Source organism: Ctenopharyngodon idella, chromosome 2, assembly GCF_019924925.1.
Source record: "Ctenopharyngodon idella isolate HZGC_01 chromosome 2, HZGC01, whole genome shotgun sequence".
Classification (NCBI taxonomy): Eukaryota; Metazoa; Chordata; class Actinopteri; order Cypriniformes; family Xenocyprididae; genus Ctenopharyngodon; species Ctenopharyngodon idella.
Genome location: NC_067221.1, coordinates 20,485,011 through 20,501,328, shown reverse-complemented (window position 1 = coordinate 20,501,328; position 16,318 = coordinate 20,485,011). Strand labels below are relative to the sequence as shown.

Here is a 16,318-nt window from a genome sequence, read left to right as displayed (position 1 = left end):
ATGCTATGCGATTAATGGTTTAAAAATAATTAAATATGAAACTAAAACCACCAGTATGCGTCGGCAAGTCACTGGCTGTTGTCGAAATTGCATACTCTCGAGTAGGTACTTATTTTGAATTAGCTCAACCGTTAAAAAAGTATGTTCTATACGGTATAAATGTAATCTGGATGTACTACATTCATTGTTATTGTTATGTGACTTATCAGCGTCAGTTGCGTCACTTCACTGCCATTCACAAATTCTCTCCTGTGGCCTCATGGGATAGTATAGCCCATTGTGTGTTGCTCAGAGATGCACAACAGTTTCATTGCAGCTTTGTTTGGAACAATTTGTATAAGTGAAATAGAGCAAAAACAGACAATACTGACAATATTGTGTCTAAAATGTAACTCACAATATTATTTTCTTGTTTATTGAACTGTTGTATAAAAAGTTATATAAGACAAAAGCTCATACAAGGTCATTTTTGCCCCATATATTGAATTTTGGGGACATTCTAACTCTATTATCTACTAGGCAACATCACGAAAGTGTGTTTCACATCAATGAAAGTGTGCACTCTGAAGGCGTGTTTTTGCAGTGAGTGACATACTCGATAATGTCAGCTTCAACATTGTTGAAACAACAATTACATATACATAATGCACACCCCTAGTTTGTGGTGGTGAAAAATGGAAGAGTATTTGACAGTTCATTGTTGTTCTGTCCGAGCAGGTTATTATAGTGTGGTTCCTAGTGTCAGAGGAGATGGATCATCTTCGGCCTATCAGGATTCCCCATCATCTGCCCCGGCCGCAGGGGCATCTATGCCTGACTTGGATAGTGTTTTTGGGCCTGTAGAGACGCCCAGGTCTGGATCAGATGTGGTGCAGTGCAGTTGGGTGAGCTTCAGCGAGGGCTCTCCCGCCAGACCTCCTCCACCAGACGAACCTGCCCCTTCCCCACCTCTGTCCTCTTCCCCTGCGGACTCGCCCCCGACCTCGCCTCTCAACCTGCCACCTCCCGCCTCACCCCCTCCGCCCCTCCACTCCATCCCGCCTCCAGATTCACCTCCACCACCACCGCCCTCAGACTCTCCTCTGAGCCCCCTGGACCTTCCCTGCTGCTTTCAGCTCCCAGAGTCTGAGCCGGCCCAAGAGTCTCCCGTCACCCCTGCCAGCCCTGGACTGCCCTTCCTGCCAGCGGACCACCCTACACATGGAGCCATACCTTCCCCTCTCACCTTGAGAGACGACAGCAGAAGAACCCCTGACCTGGCGAGCATGAGGGACGAGTTTACTGTGTTTAGCACATCACCCAAAGACATTGCAGCAGGAAGCTTCAGAGGAACCCCACCTCCACTGCCCCCACCTACTTACAGGAGTGTGGTGGGCTCCCCGGGGCCCGGCAGTGGTGAGTTAGCCGTTGTTACTGAAAGGGATACTCCATCTAAAAATGAAAATTCTCTCATCATTTACTCATACTCATGCTGTTCCAGTTGTACAGTATATGACTTTCTTTGTTCAGATGAATGCAAATAATCCACACCTGTGAGTCCATATAATGCAAGTGTAAAAAGATATCCAAAAGTTATCTCTCCAAAACCCCCAAAAATGAACAACCTCAGCTGATGAATCAATATCTTCTGAAGTGAAATGATAGGCGTGTGTAAGAAAAATACTTAAACTTTTTTTAAACTATAAATATTGCTTCAGGCCAATGGACATACAATATGCACGTTCATGAATTCACGCTTGACGTAAACATCAGAACGTTGTAAAATGTAAGATGTAAGCTCGTTGTGAAACTAGCGCAAGAAGTGACGGTCCTCTGTGCTTCTGCATCACTTTCCGTGAGAGCTTCAGAATGCACTTATGTAGCGCTTCACAATACACAATACATTTGCATTATACAGACTCACAGAGATGGATTATTTTTCCAAAAGTCTTTGTTTGTGTTTATCTGAAGAAAAAAGTGTTTTTTTGGGATGGCATGAGGTTGAGTAAGTGATTTTTTTATTTTGGGTGGAGTATCCTTTTAAGACTGAAGCAAGCATAATGACACATTGACATGGAAATAATGGGGAAAAAAAGACTCATAAATATTCATTTCTAGACCAGTGGAGACTTACAATATTGAATAGAGAGTTTCATAATGCTAAAGCTTGCATCCATGGAGCTAACTGATCTTATCTTGTTTTTTTTCAGCCAGTTTAACAGTTCAGTAGCTTTTGAACAAAATACATGTTTTTGTGTCAGTTTTTAAACTAATAAGCTCTCTTATTGGCTAGCACACCTACATTTCATTAATTCCTTTGTCCAAAATATTTAACATCATACTTCACTAAAGTACTGAGCACATGACATGCTATGCAAGAAAACTATTGTGGCCACAGATTAAGAATATGTTCCTATGACTTATTAATTCATGGCCACGTTTTATTAATTAATTCTCATTTTGGTTAAATCATGGCCAAATTATAGTAATTAATTTCCTCATTTTAGATAAATCATGCCCTCGTTTTAATTTAGTTATTGTAGCCATGATTTTTTTCCATTATGTCATGTGCAGGGCTCCGTACTGCTGTAATGGCACTCATAATGCAATATCATATTTTATCAAGGGAAATAGATTATTAAGTAAGCAATAAGGTACGAGAGGCTGTGCTGTATCATGAATAAGTCACGGCTGAAGGGCGTCGTTAGGCACGACGCGAAGCGGAGTACCTGCAACCCCTTCAGCCGTGACTTACAGCACTAGCCTTGAGTACCTTATTGCTTTTATAAAACGGTTACCACACAATACAAATATTAAAGCCAAAAATACGTATCAATGCAACTTTTATAAAGTAAACTTTCACTAAATGCCTTCCTACCGCCGGAAAAAAATAGTCCCTGACCGTGAACCACAACAGAAGTTACATTATTACACCATTAGACGGCAGCAAAGACTGTCTTTATGAGTGAGTCAGTCAGTAGCGAAGACTTTTACATTGAAAAGACTGAATTGTTGTGAACACGGAACAAGACGCAACTGACAAATGCTTTGACTAGCGCTGTCAGTCACGGGAAAACCCCTTAACTGTTAAAAGGACAAGATAATACATCGGACACTTAAACAGATTTTTTATTAGGACTGACCTGAAGGAAAATGCTAAATCTGAATGCAGGTAATAATCTCGCTCACTCAATCTCTTTCTCACAACACTCTTCTACATAATACAGTAAGCTTCAATGAACAGTATCAATTGAGAACATACAGTTTACGTAGCTAAGTGTGGTTGCTAAGGGTGTTGTGTAGTGATACACAGAACCGTTGGGTGAAGCGGTCATAGCCGTGTTTGATCGTGAATAAAATACAGCTATTGACCAATCAGAATCAAGGACAGGAACTAATCGTTTTATAACTTTATTTAAGAGTTCATTACAGTTCATTACAGTTTTCAACTTCTCAAAAAAATACTGTTACAAGACAGAGTATTATTAATATTTTAAACTCATTCAGTATTATTAACAATCCACAAAACTAAACGAGAACCAATTCAATTAATTTTATTATTATTATTATTATAAAAATAAAAAAACTCAACAAATGAAAGAAGTCAACAGGAACCTTGATTGAACCATTATTATTATCTTAGAAGTTGCATTAATAATAATAATAATAATTCTTCTGTAATAGTAATCTGATTTTATGTTTTTAGGGCCGTCTTCTCCCGCACGTGCTGGCACTCCACTGTCTGCTGGCAGCCCCATCCCGCCTCTACCACCAAGACCATCGTCACGACCGAAACTACCACCTGGAAAACCAAACCTAGCAGATCTGGTATGACTCTCTCCACTGCTGTGGAAAATTTGAAAAATGTCACCTCAAAAGAAGATACCTAAGACGAGAAGATGCCTAGTGGTTCTCAACCTTCTTGGTTCCATTGTCAAAGACATTAGCTCACAGTAATCCCAGTAAATTACCGTAAAATTACCAGAATGACTTTAAAATTACCAGAACGGCATTCTGTTTTTTTTACCATTAAGAGACCATTTACACATTAGCACCAAAATACCGATAAATTCTGTGATGTCATTAATCGGAAATTATCTTTAAACGCATGAAGAGAAGCTCTTTAGTTTCACTGTCTGTTCAGTTTGACAACATTTTTTGACTTTTGAGTGACAGACGTAAGTGGATGATCGCACAGAACGCATTTTTGCTCTTAAAAACATGAGCCGTGCATAATAGTATCCAACTGCAGAGCCGCAGCGCTGATGAATGAAAAAGAAGGCAGGGTCTTGAGTGCGACACTCTGAAAAAGCTGTGACACGGTGGAATGGTCAAATATGTCCATTTAGCACATAATTACATAGAAAAGCTATTAAAAAGCAGTGGAGCTTACTGTAAACAGCGGGGACTAATCACTTTATCTTCATAAGAACTTTATGATTGGCCTTTCGGACCTCACACATGTCCATACCTGTAATCTTTATTCTTTGTTCAGACACAGCATCATAGCACCAGTAATTTACTGGTAATGTAAACTTCTCAATTCCCGATTTACCATTATTTTTGAAAAGGTCCTGTTCACACATGTCTTAATGGTAATTTACCAGTAAATATTGCATGTGTGAAAGGGGTTAATATTTGAACAGATTTCTGATACTTCTGCGATTATGACAAAGTTGCTTATATAAGTAGTTACAAGTGGCAATATAGTAAAATAAGTAAATAAATTAATTATAAACAACTAAGATAATTACATTAAATTCAAATAACTAAATGTTCTTCAAGGTTTGCACTTTTTATTACCAATGAATTTGCATGACTTTTCTAGTTTGTGATTAGAGTGTTTTTATTATTATTATTATTATTATTATTATTACAAATAACAATTTCTAAATGATAAAATATTATGGAGCTTGCCCAAAATTATATCTATACATGTTTATATATTAATTATATTTATTTATAAAAAATTTAAATGACTTTCCAGGTCTAGAAATCACACACTTAATTCTTAAATAAAAATGGCAGTTGTTAAGGACACAAACTAAAATAACAAATATAATTTCAGCTTACATCTTGATTTGTAGCTGTTTTAGCTCAATCAAAATTTTGTTTGTATTATTTTAAATATTTTTAAGTCATCTTGCGACCCCTCCTTGAAAGTGTTCTGAGACCCCCCTGTTTGAGAACCACTGGCCTTCACTAATTCTGAAGATCCAAACATTAAACTCCAGTATTTATGGGTTCAGCAAACTGCTCCAAAAAACAATAGTTGAAATTGTTCGTTAAGGGAGTGTGAATTAGGCGTCAGATTTATAATGCCTGGTTCAAGCTGTTATTTTTGTTTCTCCTCAGGCCCGTCCCTTCAGCCCCCCAATCCACTCCTGGAGTCCTCCACCCTTTGCTCCTCTGGCCAGAGCTGAGAGCACCTCCTCCATCTCCTCTGTTACGTCTCTGAGTGCAGCCTCCACACCTACACTAGGCCGAGAACTGAACCTCTCTGTGTCAGGTGGGCCACAACAGAGTTGTCCCAAGTCAGTTATCACTGATTATACTGTGTGAAGATACTAACAAGGCATAATGCCTTCTTCAGTTCAGTAAGTTGTGTGACCATTAGATAAAATTCAATCTACTTCTGTATTTCAGCATGTTCTAGAGGTCCAAGTCCTCTCACAATGGGACCCCAAGACACTCTACCAGTGGCAGCCGCCTTCACAGAGACCATCAGCGCCTACTTTAAAGGAGCAGATCCCACTAAGTAAGCCTGCAGGGCATATTTTAAAGTCAGCGTTTGAATTAAGTTCATGTTTAGTTGAATTTAATTGAATTTAATGTTGTTCTCTCGTGTCTTACTGTGTGTTGTAGGTGTTTGGTGAAGATCACCGGTGAGATGGTGCTGTCTTTCCCAGCAGGGATCACCAGACACTTCTCCACCCAGCCTAGTCCACCAGTGCTGACCTTCACCATCAGCCAGTACAGTCGGCTGGAGCAGGTCCTTCCCAACCCACAGCTTCTGTGCTGGTAATACAACATCTGCAGTAGGGATGCCCCACTAGTAAATTAATTGTTCATTTGGACTGGGCTTTGTAATGATTCAGTCAACCCGTTTTAGAAATAGTTTATAATCCCACTGTAAAGGAGAACTTTGTTTGAGAGAAAAACTGAGGTGGAATTAGGGTTGTCTCAATATTAAAATTATGGCTGTAATAATAATAAACCAATAAACCAATATTTATTTTCATGTTATGGTCAGTATTACAAATTCTATATTATTTTCTCTAAATGTATTAAAAATAAAACACTAAAAACTAAATGCTACAGCCAAATTTAGGCATCACGATAATGTACAGTATGAAAAATATATATTCATTAAATCTGCTAAAAATGTTATTAAATTATTAGTGTAAATTAACTGATTAACTGTAAGTTAGTGTTAGATGACAGCAAAGGTAAACTAAATGTAAAAACAGGGAAAATGAGTTTGAACAGTTAAAAATCCAATATCAGCTGATAGTGGATCAAACAATAAACAGTACAGATACATTTAATAATTGTAATATCGGCTAATAACTGATATGGTGTAATGTTCACCCCTAGTTGGAACCGTAAACAATGCAATATAGCTTTTGAATAAATAGTTACAGTATAAAAGTGTTATTATTGCTAACTAAAACATAAATATTAGATGGAAAAACTTCCAGTCACACCAGCTCACTCTGTCAACTTTTACTGCAGTAAACACTGCACAATGGCAAGTGGAAATACTGGTTTAATTCAGCCATATATGTTTGAACCAGAAACTGATTTAGAAGAAGAAATGGAAGAGCGAATTATACAGGCTCGTCTACAAGTCGATGTATCAGAATGGTAATGCATTTTATGTATTGCTCTCTACGTTGGACACATAACAGTAACTGATATGATTAGCCATTGTCTTGATTACATTATCAAACAGCTAATAATGTGTTGCTAATGTTACACAAACCATTTTCCCATTTACCATCTCAGAGTCAGACAGCTGCCTTCTAAAAATCAGCATCCTTAGAAACTCTTTGAACAACTTAGAATGTCAGTGGAGAAAGGCATATAGTTCATCATAACATCGTAATATACATCATATACATAATTCACCCGCTATATTGCTAAATTTACCAGGTTTTTCATATCAACAGAAAAATATACTGGAATAACCTGGCTTCTCTTGAGACCCACCTGCTTAGCAGCATAGTTAATGATAGCCTTTGGCTTGCTTAGTTGGGGACACTTGACATTTGATATTCGACAATGTTTTGATCTGCCTGCATCGACACCATTGTATGCAAACTGAACTGAGCTGGATGATGACATCACTGTTTACTCCAGTGCTGATATAGATAAATTAACTAAATGAATAACTATTGATTCTTACAACAGAATGAATCAATACTGAATTTACTTAAGCTGGACAATGACACCATTTTCTTTAAGAGCTGCTGTGCAGCCAAAAATTATATACCAGTTATCACTGTAAAGATTCTTTGACACAATCTGCATCGTAAAAAGCGAAAATAAAGGTAAAAAAAAAAAAAAAAATGCTAAAGCCCACCCTGCATGTTAATGGGATTGGTTACAACATGTTTGTGACTTAGAGAACAGTGGCGGTTTTAAAATGCGTTTTGTAGACTGTCTTTGGTACACTGCAGTTTTAAGGAGAAAATACTCAGCAATGGTGTTGGCTGATGAGTCTGCACATGGTTTGTCTTAAAGCATATTAAAAACACCACATAGACATTAAAAACATTAAAAACTTAATTTTCTCCACAGGGGGTCTTTAAATTAAATTAAATTAAAATGGAAACTGAAAATATAAAAATAAAAGCTAATTGAAAATATTAAAAAGTACATTAGTAGTATCTAAATAATACTAAAATAATCATAATACTATATAATCAACAGTTACTTAAAGGCAGGGTAGGTGATTTGCTTCAAAAACATTTTTTGCTATGCTGATTGAAAGTCTCTTCACATCCTTAGAGCTATAACTAAGTTAAGTGGTCTAAATGTATTTATATGTATTTATATCATCTGTGGAAGGCATAGGACCATAAAATGTTCGTCCAATCATATTCATTGGTCGGAGGGATACGATAGGATGTCCTACTTGCCTGCCAACGTATGTTTTTACATAGCCTCGTGCACCCTGTTCACACAGACATCATACGTCATCAGAGCGTTTCATGCTATGCAGAGTTAAGACAGACACCAGTCACGTGCAACGCAACCAAAACAGCAACCACCTTTTACAGTTCCTCCTGAACCAAAACAACGAGCTTATGTTGCGTTCATGCCATTGCTACCGTGATTTGGAAGAGATGGAAACCCGTGACGTTATACTCAGAGCGGTTCATGACTCGAATTCATGCGTTTCAATGGCAATACTGTCAACGCTGAAATTAATCTGCAGCAGTCAAGTAGAAGCTCTTTAAGTTGTTTACATTCATTATTTTTGTAATGTTATGTGCTTTGAGAAATAAGGTAGTTTAACGCCGTCTCTCGTGACGCTTTTGTTTGCTCCCTGCTGTACACGTTCATGTGTTTTGGAGGAAGCGTGGCTTTGGAGATGCTCTGAAGGGAGGGTAGGGTCTTATGCTTTTAGAGCTAGCTCACTATTGCTAGCCTCTCTGAAATTGTCTTCCCTATCTTTAATACTTTTTCCCTGCACATTTGAATGAGTCAGATGAATCAAAGGTTTCTTGTTTATTGACAAAGTAATATATATTGTCCAGTTCAATATATATTGGCCCTATAATGATAATTTTGAGATTATCTGCATCAGCCTATACCCAGTTAACTAACCTATCAACAAAATTGGTCATTTTACAGACTTACAGACATTGGGTTGAGGATGTTTTTAATGTTTTTAAATATTTTTTGTGAATTTTTAGTGAATGTAATATTGTGTGCAGTAAGTGTAAATATTGTGTGAAATTGAATTAATTTAAATTCAGCACATTTCAGTACATTTTATTTGCTATCATTAAAGGTATAGTTCACCCAAAAATGAAAATTATCCCATGATTTACTCACCCTCAAGCAATCCTAGGTGTGTATGACTATCTTTTTTCAGACGAACACAATCAGAGATATATTTAAAAATATCCTTAGTCCTCCAAGGTTTATAGTGGTTGTGAATGGGGGGGCTGCGTTTTGAAGCCAAAAATAATGCATCCTTCCATAAAAAAAAGTAATCCATACAAATCCAGGGGGTTAATAAAGGCCTTCTGAAGCGAAGCAATGCGTTTTTGTAAGAAAAATAACCATATTTACAACTTATAAAGTCAAATAACTAGCTTCCAGCGGACGACCATACACAGAATGCGCAAGTCGACTTGCGGCAAATGAGTAATCCTCTGAAGCAATGTATGACACAGGATGTGGGAGTATCGTAAGCTTAGACGCCTCTCGCAGTTCAAACAAATAGGGCTGTGCAACAAACTCAAGCTCCTCTTCTCTTATATCGAAATCCTCCAACACATGTCGTTTTAGACATATAATCCAGGACCGGTGATTTGTTCTGCTCTATCCTCTGTGCCTCCACGTGCGTCATTACGTTGCGTGTCAGGTCAAAGATTACTCTTCCGCCACAAATCGACTTGCGCATTCTGTGTACGGTTGTCCACCGAAAGCTAGTTATTTGAATTTATAAAATTTTAAATATGGATTTTTTTCTTACAAAAACGCATTGCATCAATTCAGAAGACCTTTATTAACCCCCTGGAGCCGTATGGATTACTTTTTTATGGATGGATGCATTATTATTGACTTCAAAATGCGGCCCCCCATTCGTAACCATTATAAACCTCAGAGGACTAAGGATACTTTTAAATATATCTCAGATTGTGTTCGTCTGAAAGAAGATAGTCATATACTGTACACCTAGGATGGCTTGAGGTTGAGTAAATCATAGGATAATTTATTTTATAATTATTTTTATCCTTCAGCGACACCACACCACCTACAGGTGAATTGAAGGAGTTCTGGGTAAATATGCCAAACTTGTTGAGTCACCTGAAGAAAGTGGCTGAGCAGAGGCCACAGGCCACATATTACAACGTGGACATGCTGAAGTACCAGGTGGGATTTTGTATATAAACATGATCTGTTAGTATCTACATCATTTAAAGGTGTCAAGACATGGATTTTTTTATTATTTTAACATATTTCTTGAGGTTTACCTATAATGTTAATAAAGTTTTTTTGCACAAAAAAATAAATAAATAAATATAAATGTGGAAAAATTATTATTTTCAACCCTCATTCTGACCCTCTGTCTGAAATGATCCGTTTTAAGGGGCGGTTCCTTTAAGGCTTGTTAGTTAACGGTCACTGTTATGATTGGCAGTTTGCGATGTAGCTGCTGTTAGATCCAATACAGTTGGCTGCTTCATCTGTCAACAAAACTTTCTTTGCAAACTCTCCATTACACTGTGCCTCGTTTACAAAACTGTCTGCAGTCAAATTTTCTGAACAAACATATAATCCATCCACTTGTCCCTGACTCTGGGATCCTTCTGAAGTCTCTACAGGAATGAGCAAATGAGCTGTTTAAACAGTCATATACAAATGTATTTGTTCGTGTGGTGTTACAAATCCCACAATATCCAAACAAGCCGTTTTTGGAGCTTGATTAAATAAATGCTTTGTTTATAATGAGGAGGATGTTTCAAGCTATGAAACTTACAGGATGTTTTAAAAAAAATGGTAAAAAGACCTTTCATATGTCAAAGGATCAAGGCAAATTTGATTTCTCATGCCATGACCCCTTTAAATGAATCTGATCATCCTCTCTGATGTTTCTGTAGTAGTGTGTGATATTTGAGATTTGTCCTTACAGGTGTCCACTCAAGGGATCCAGTCCACGCCGCTGAATCTTGCGGTGAGCTGGCGTGGTGATGCCAGCAGCACAGACCTCAGGATAGACTATAAATACAACACAGAGGCCATGCCCACACCCACACCACTCACCAACATCCACTTCATGGCAGCTGTGGATGGCGGCGTGACCAAACTGCAGGCCATGCTCCCACCTGCCACCTGGTAAGGATCTATCAAGAAAATCACATTGCAAATTAACAGCAGTGTGGTAATTTATAGTAATGTTTGCTCATTCCTTGCTTTTTAAGGAACCCAGAGACGCAGAAAATTGCGTGGAAGATCCCAGAGCTCTCACAGAGGTCTGAAAATGGAGGTAAATGCCCTTTAGATATTAACTGATTGGAAGGGAAGCCCTCTAACAGATTTGCAAGAATGTTTAGCTCATGTTGGCAGCTGTACTATGTGCAGAATGTCCTAATAGTAGTAAACTGAATTACTCAAGGAAAGGATTTACAAAGCTTCTGGGGCTGTGTTCACAAAACATTTTATCTTACCACTAAGAGTTCTCCTAAATAGCAGTAAAAGTTCTTAGCTAAGAGTTTTCTCTTAAAACCTATTCACAAAGCTGCTGAGACCAACTTTTACTAAGGAATAGACTGAAGTCTTAAAGGGTTAGTTCACCCAAAAATAAAAATTCTGTCATTAATTATTCACCCTCGTGCCGTTTTACACCTGTAAGACCTTCGTTGATCTTCGGAACACAAATTAAGATATTTTTGTTTAAATCCGATGGCTCCGTGAGGCCTACATAGGGAGCAATGACATTTCCTCTCTCAAGATCCATAAAGGTACTAAAAACAACGCTGATTCATTACGCTCCGAAGCTTCCTAAAGCAGTGTTTTGAAATCAACCGTCACTAAATAATTCGTTATTTTGTTTTTTTTGGCGCACTAAAAATATTCTCGTCACTTTATAATATTAATATTGAACCACTGTACTCACATGAGCTGATTTAAATATGTTTTAATACCTTTATGGATCTTGAGAGAGGAAATGTCATTGCTCCCTATGTAGGCCTCACGGAGCCATCGGATTTAAACAAAAATATCTCAATTTGCGTTCCGAAGATTAACGAAGGCCTTACGGGTCTGGAACGGCATGAGCATGAGTAAATGACAGAATTTTCATTTTTGGGTGAACTAACCCTTTAAGCTAAGAGTAAGGGCGGGGTTGACCTCGTTGCCATGGAGTATACACACAGTGATTGGCTGATGGGGGAGGAGTCAGCAATTTAATCATAGAAATATTGTAGAATGAGGTGTCATGTTGCCATATTCAAATAAAGGTTTTAAAATTTAGGCTAAGTGTCAATAATTAAACTAGTATATACAGTTAATTGTGGACCGCCTCTTGGATGTCTGCATCTCAAGAGACTGCAGAATTCAAGCAACAAATTATGTTTTATAAACAAAGTTTGGGAGGAACACATTCAAACGGTCTATATAATCAGCTCGAGAGGAGGAATATATACACAGACGAGAGCCGACTCGCCTATAGTTACTTTGACAGTTTTCTGCATCCCTCCGCCACCCCGTCCCTCACTCTCAGCTGGGGATATGGGGAGAACTTTGGGTTTGGGCTAAATTCCAAGCTCGGAGCCCTCAATCCCCTTGGACAGTACCCCAAATACGCTTATTATATATTTTTTTACTCTATTCAATTATTTGTAAATGTGAACTCATGAAAACCACTGCCACAGGTAATCGAACAATATTTATTTATTTGTTAAAGATTTATTTTTGGCGTCTCATCGTAGATTCAAATTTATAAATCAAAATGTATTGCATTTATGAAAAAAAAGTTCAGCACCTAGGGCTCTATCGCTATTGCCTCATGGTGTACAGTGTCTTTAGGTGGATTAGGATTGTTTGTGATTTGGTCTTAGTGATTTAGGAGTCCTCTTGACTACTCCTAGCGTTTCACAGATTTAGGAGCTAGTTTTAGCGCTAAAATGCTTTGTGAAATACTCTTAGAGCAAAAATTTAGGACTCCTAAAATTAGGACTGACACGCCCATTATTTTTAAGAGTTTCTCCTAAATCGGCAATTTAGGAGCTACTTTTAGCCCTAAGATGTTTCGTGAATACGGCCCCTGATTACGCTAGTGATCATATATGATTCTATAGCAGCTTTAAAAAACAACAACAACAACAAAAAAACTATGAAGAATAGGGAAAATGAGCTTGTACAATTAAATATCCAATAGCAGCTGATATATATCGTAAACAATGCAACATTTGACACAATCTATATAATGTATTCAAAAGAATGGCTACTGTATAACAAGTACTGTTGTTATTCTTAACTAAAACTATTAAAAATTGTTTTTGCTAATGGAAATAAAGCTGAATTAAAATAAAATGTAAATATTAAAATGAATATTAAAACTTAAACTTAAAAAGCTTAAAGGAAAACTAGAAATGTTGCCTGGGCAATTAATTAAAATAAATAAGTTGAAGTTGAAGTACTAAAATGACTTAAAAATCAATTAAAGTTATATAAAAAATATTTAAAAATTTTGAAATTTTTTAAATATTTAAAAATTGAATAAAAATGACAAAAGGATAAAAAGCACTAAATGGCTGAAAATAGAAAACTTAAAGCTAAAAATATCAATAAATAGTAAACAAAAAAAACAAAAAAATAATAATAATGCTTAATAATACTAAAATATAGTAACACTATTGTATAAACAGCAGTAAATTAATACTATTTCAATGCACATAAAATGCCATTCAAGATACATGATTTTATGGCAGCTCTAAATCGAAAATAAAAAACAAAAATGCAGAATAAAAACAGCAGCTACATGATGCTCAGATCATTGATGAAAGGCTGTCCAAGTTGCTTTTCTTTCTTCAAACTGAGCAGATGAAAGTCTCCGTTCACTGCAGAGACTCAAATGCTGATGAGTGAAAGCTAAAGCTAAACTGAAAATGGAAATGATCTTTTCGTGTATTTCTTGACAAACCCTTATGATATTTGAAACCAAATTCCAAAAGGGCTTCTTGCATAATGCTTATAGGATAAAAAAAAAAAAAGAATTCTGTCATCATTTACTCACCCTTATGTTGTTCTAAACCGTATGACTTTGTTTCTTCTGTGGGACAGAATAAGATATTTTTTAAAAATGTCATGGAGTCCAATCTTCTTCTGTGTTCTGCAAAAGGTGAAAATCTGAAATTTGTAAGGTGAAAATATTGTTTTGTGTATTTATTTATAATCATGAACCTGTTAATTAATGTCTTTCGAATTGCACATCATATTTTGTTTCTTAGCCAACTAGCTTAGCATAGCATTAACAGGTCAAGAAAAGCTTTAACTAGGTAACACACTACTTTTTTGATCAGGCATTGATGACGAAGGAATTCTGTGAGGGGACAGGAAGTTTCATGGCTCATGAATTGCAGTGACAAAGGTATAGAGTGCTACAGGAATGAATCCTAAAACCTGGAAACTAATCCATGTGAATTGAGCGGTTTAGTCCAAATTTTCTGAAAAAACACAATCACTTTAAATGATGAACAGATTGAATTTAGGCTTTTATTCACCTGAAAACCCATTGCCATTTGTCGATGGTTCCAGGGTGATGCTGACTTCCGGGTTGGTCTACAGTAATCCAGTACGCCATCCCTGCAGCACTCTATATGGTGTGCTATAATGTTCAAATGGATTAAGAAATATAATCTAGTGAAATTAGTTGTTTAGCAACAAACAACAAATCATATACTCAGTGCTTGCCTAGTTAAATATTTAGGCACTTTTTACAGTTATAGAAACTTCATTGCACCGTCTGAGGGAAACGGTTAAATGTTGACAAACAAGTTAAATGGAATGTTGAAGAGATGATATTTGTTTTTTAAAAAAGACCAGAGCACACGTATGCTGCATCATTTCCACAGATCCAGTTAATAAAACAGGTAGTGTGCTGTAGTCATTGTTCCCTTTCAGTCGGTCACGTTCGACGTACGTCAGTAGTGACCGACGAATTGGGATATCGCTAGAGAGCCCTATCAGCTTCGAGTGAACTACAACAGGCCAATGAAGTTGGCGTGCGATATTTGCATAATGCGCACCGCCCCCGCCAGGTGGTATAAATAGGGGAGCAGATGCAATCGCACTCTGTCTTTCGCTTCGGAGCCAACCTGTGTGTTCCTGCTGTTAGTCTGAGAGTGACTTCGCAAGCCTTTGAAGAGCTTTTGTTCTACAGTGCTGGCTTTATGGCACCTTACAGCGAGGCCGCGAGCTTTCCCAGAGTGAGCTTCTCGAGCTGTTATACAGCTCTCAACTGCTGTTTTCACAGCATTATTTGCCCCGTTGGTTTGCGATTTGGGCCGGTTCCTCTGTATGTGTGACTCAGGGAGTGAAAAGTGTACCTGCAGTCACATCGCGGCTGTTCCCTGTGTGCTTCGGCACAAAGAACAAGAGCTTCTAAAAGAGCTTCACAGACAGACACTGCGTCTTTTTCAAGACGTCATTCTGTCTGTGCGTTTCTGGAGGCGGTCGTTTCCTATCCTCACTGACGGCCACAATCACTTTCTCTCATGTCTGCTTAGCGTGCTGAGACTGTGTTTGTGGGTGGTTCATATTCTCTTGTAAAAAAAAAAGAGAGCATGCCCACGTCGGCGCGTTGTTCGTCTTGCCTTTCTCGTAAGGGCTTGAGCGCTCAGCGCGCCGTGTGCCGTCGAGCTGCCGGCTGACAGCGCGCGTTGCCATGGCAACCCAGCGCGTTGTTCGGCGCTCTAGATGCGTGGTCGAGACTCGAGTGCCTCAAATGAGGTGGAGTCCCCTTACCTATTCCCCGATCTAGTTTCTCTTTCTGAATCAGAAAAGTACTACTTTTGGTGAATAAGCCAGGGTGACCAGAGGATCACAGTGGGGCATTACCTGCCGAGCCAATCTCCGTGGGCCCCCCACTCCTCTAATGCATCGCAAACATGTTATGACTGTGTTCGTGGGTGGTTTATGTTTGGTAAAAACATGGCCACGTCGGCGCTCAGCGCCGTGTGTCGTTCAGTTAGACGACCACGTTCACTCTCTCACATGGCTGGTAGCTTCTGGGTGGATTGCTAGTCCTTCTCATGGGGGACCTAGCATCTTAGTCAGGGCTCCAGCAGGGGATCAGATGTCGACTGCTACATTGGAGAGAGGGTTGTTGGGCTCTGGACATGAAGATGAGGCTGAGCGTCCCACGGTTGTGATGTGCTCATGCTGAATCAGATTCAGAGTTAACGACCATGCTTTCCCGGGCCCCTGGGGGCGTGGTGTGACACGTACTCGCCTTGCCCCGCCCCCTGTCTTAGCCCGGACGTGCATGAAAAACTTGGCAGTTTGGAAGCCTTTTTTGGTTGGAACGCCAAAAGGGTCATAATCTGCATTAAAAGTTTTTTCTCTCTCACTACCCTCTGTGGAGGGGTGGCAGTGC

At 38.4% G+C, this 16,318-nt stretch overlaps 1 protein-coding gene across 2 annotated transcripts in view; it reads left to right on the top strand.

Annotated features, from left to right (window-relative positions):
- Positions 1 to 16,318, top strand: part of sgip1b (SH3GL interacting endocytic adaptor 1b) — a 39,837-nt gene that overhangs the window by 14,742 nt on the left and 8,777 nt on the right. Inside the window, exons 14-22 of one of the 2 annotated variants that reach the window (XM_051913645.1) lie at positions 520 to 582; positions 718 to 1,395; positions 3,686 to 3,807; positions 5,335 to 5,488; positions 5,626 to 5,737; positions 5,845 to 6,000; positions 9,960 to 10,092; positions 10,853 to 11,055; positions 11,142 to 11,206. In XM_051913645.1, the coding sequence (XP_051769605.1) occupies positions 520 to 582; positions 718 to 1,395; positions 3,686 to 3,807; positions 5,335 to 5,488; positions 5,626 to 5,737; positions 5,845 to 6,000; positions 9,960 to 10,092; positions 10,853 to 11,055; positions 11,142 to 11,206 (1,686 nt within the window). The remainder of the gene's footprint in view (positions 1 to 519; positions 583 to 717; positions 1,396 to 3,685; positions 3,808 to 5,334; positions 5,489 to 5,625; positions 5,738 to 5,844; positions 6,001 to 9,959; positions 10,093 to 10,852; positions 11,056 to 11,141; positions 11,207 to 16,318) is intronic. The other variant, XM_051913654.1, reaches the window with a different exon arrangement.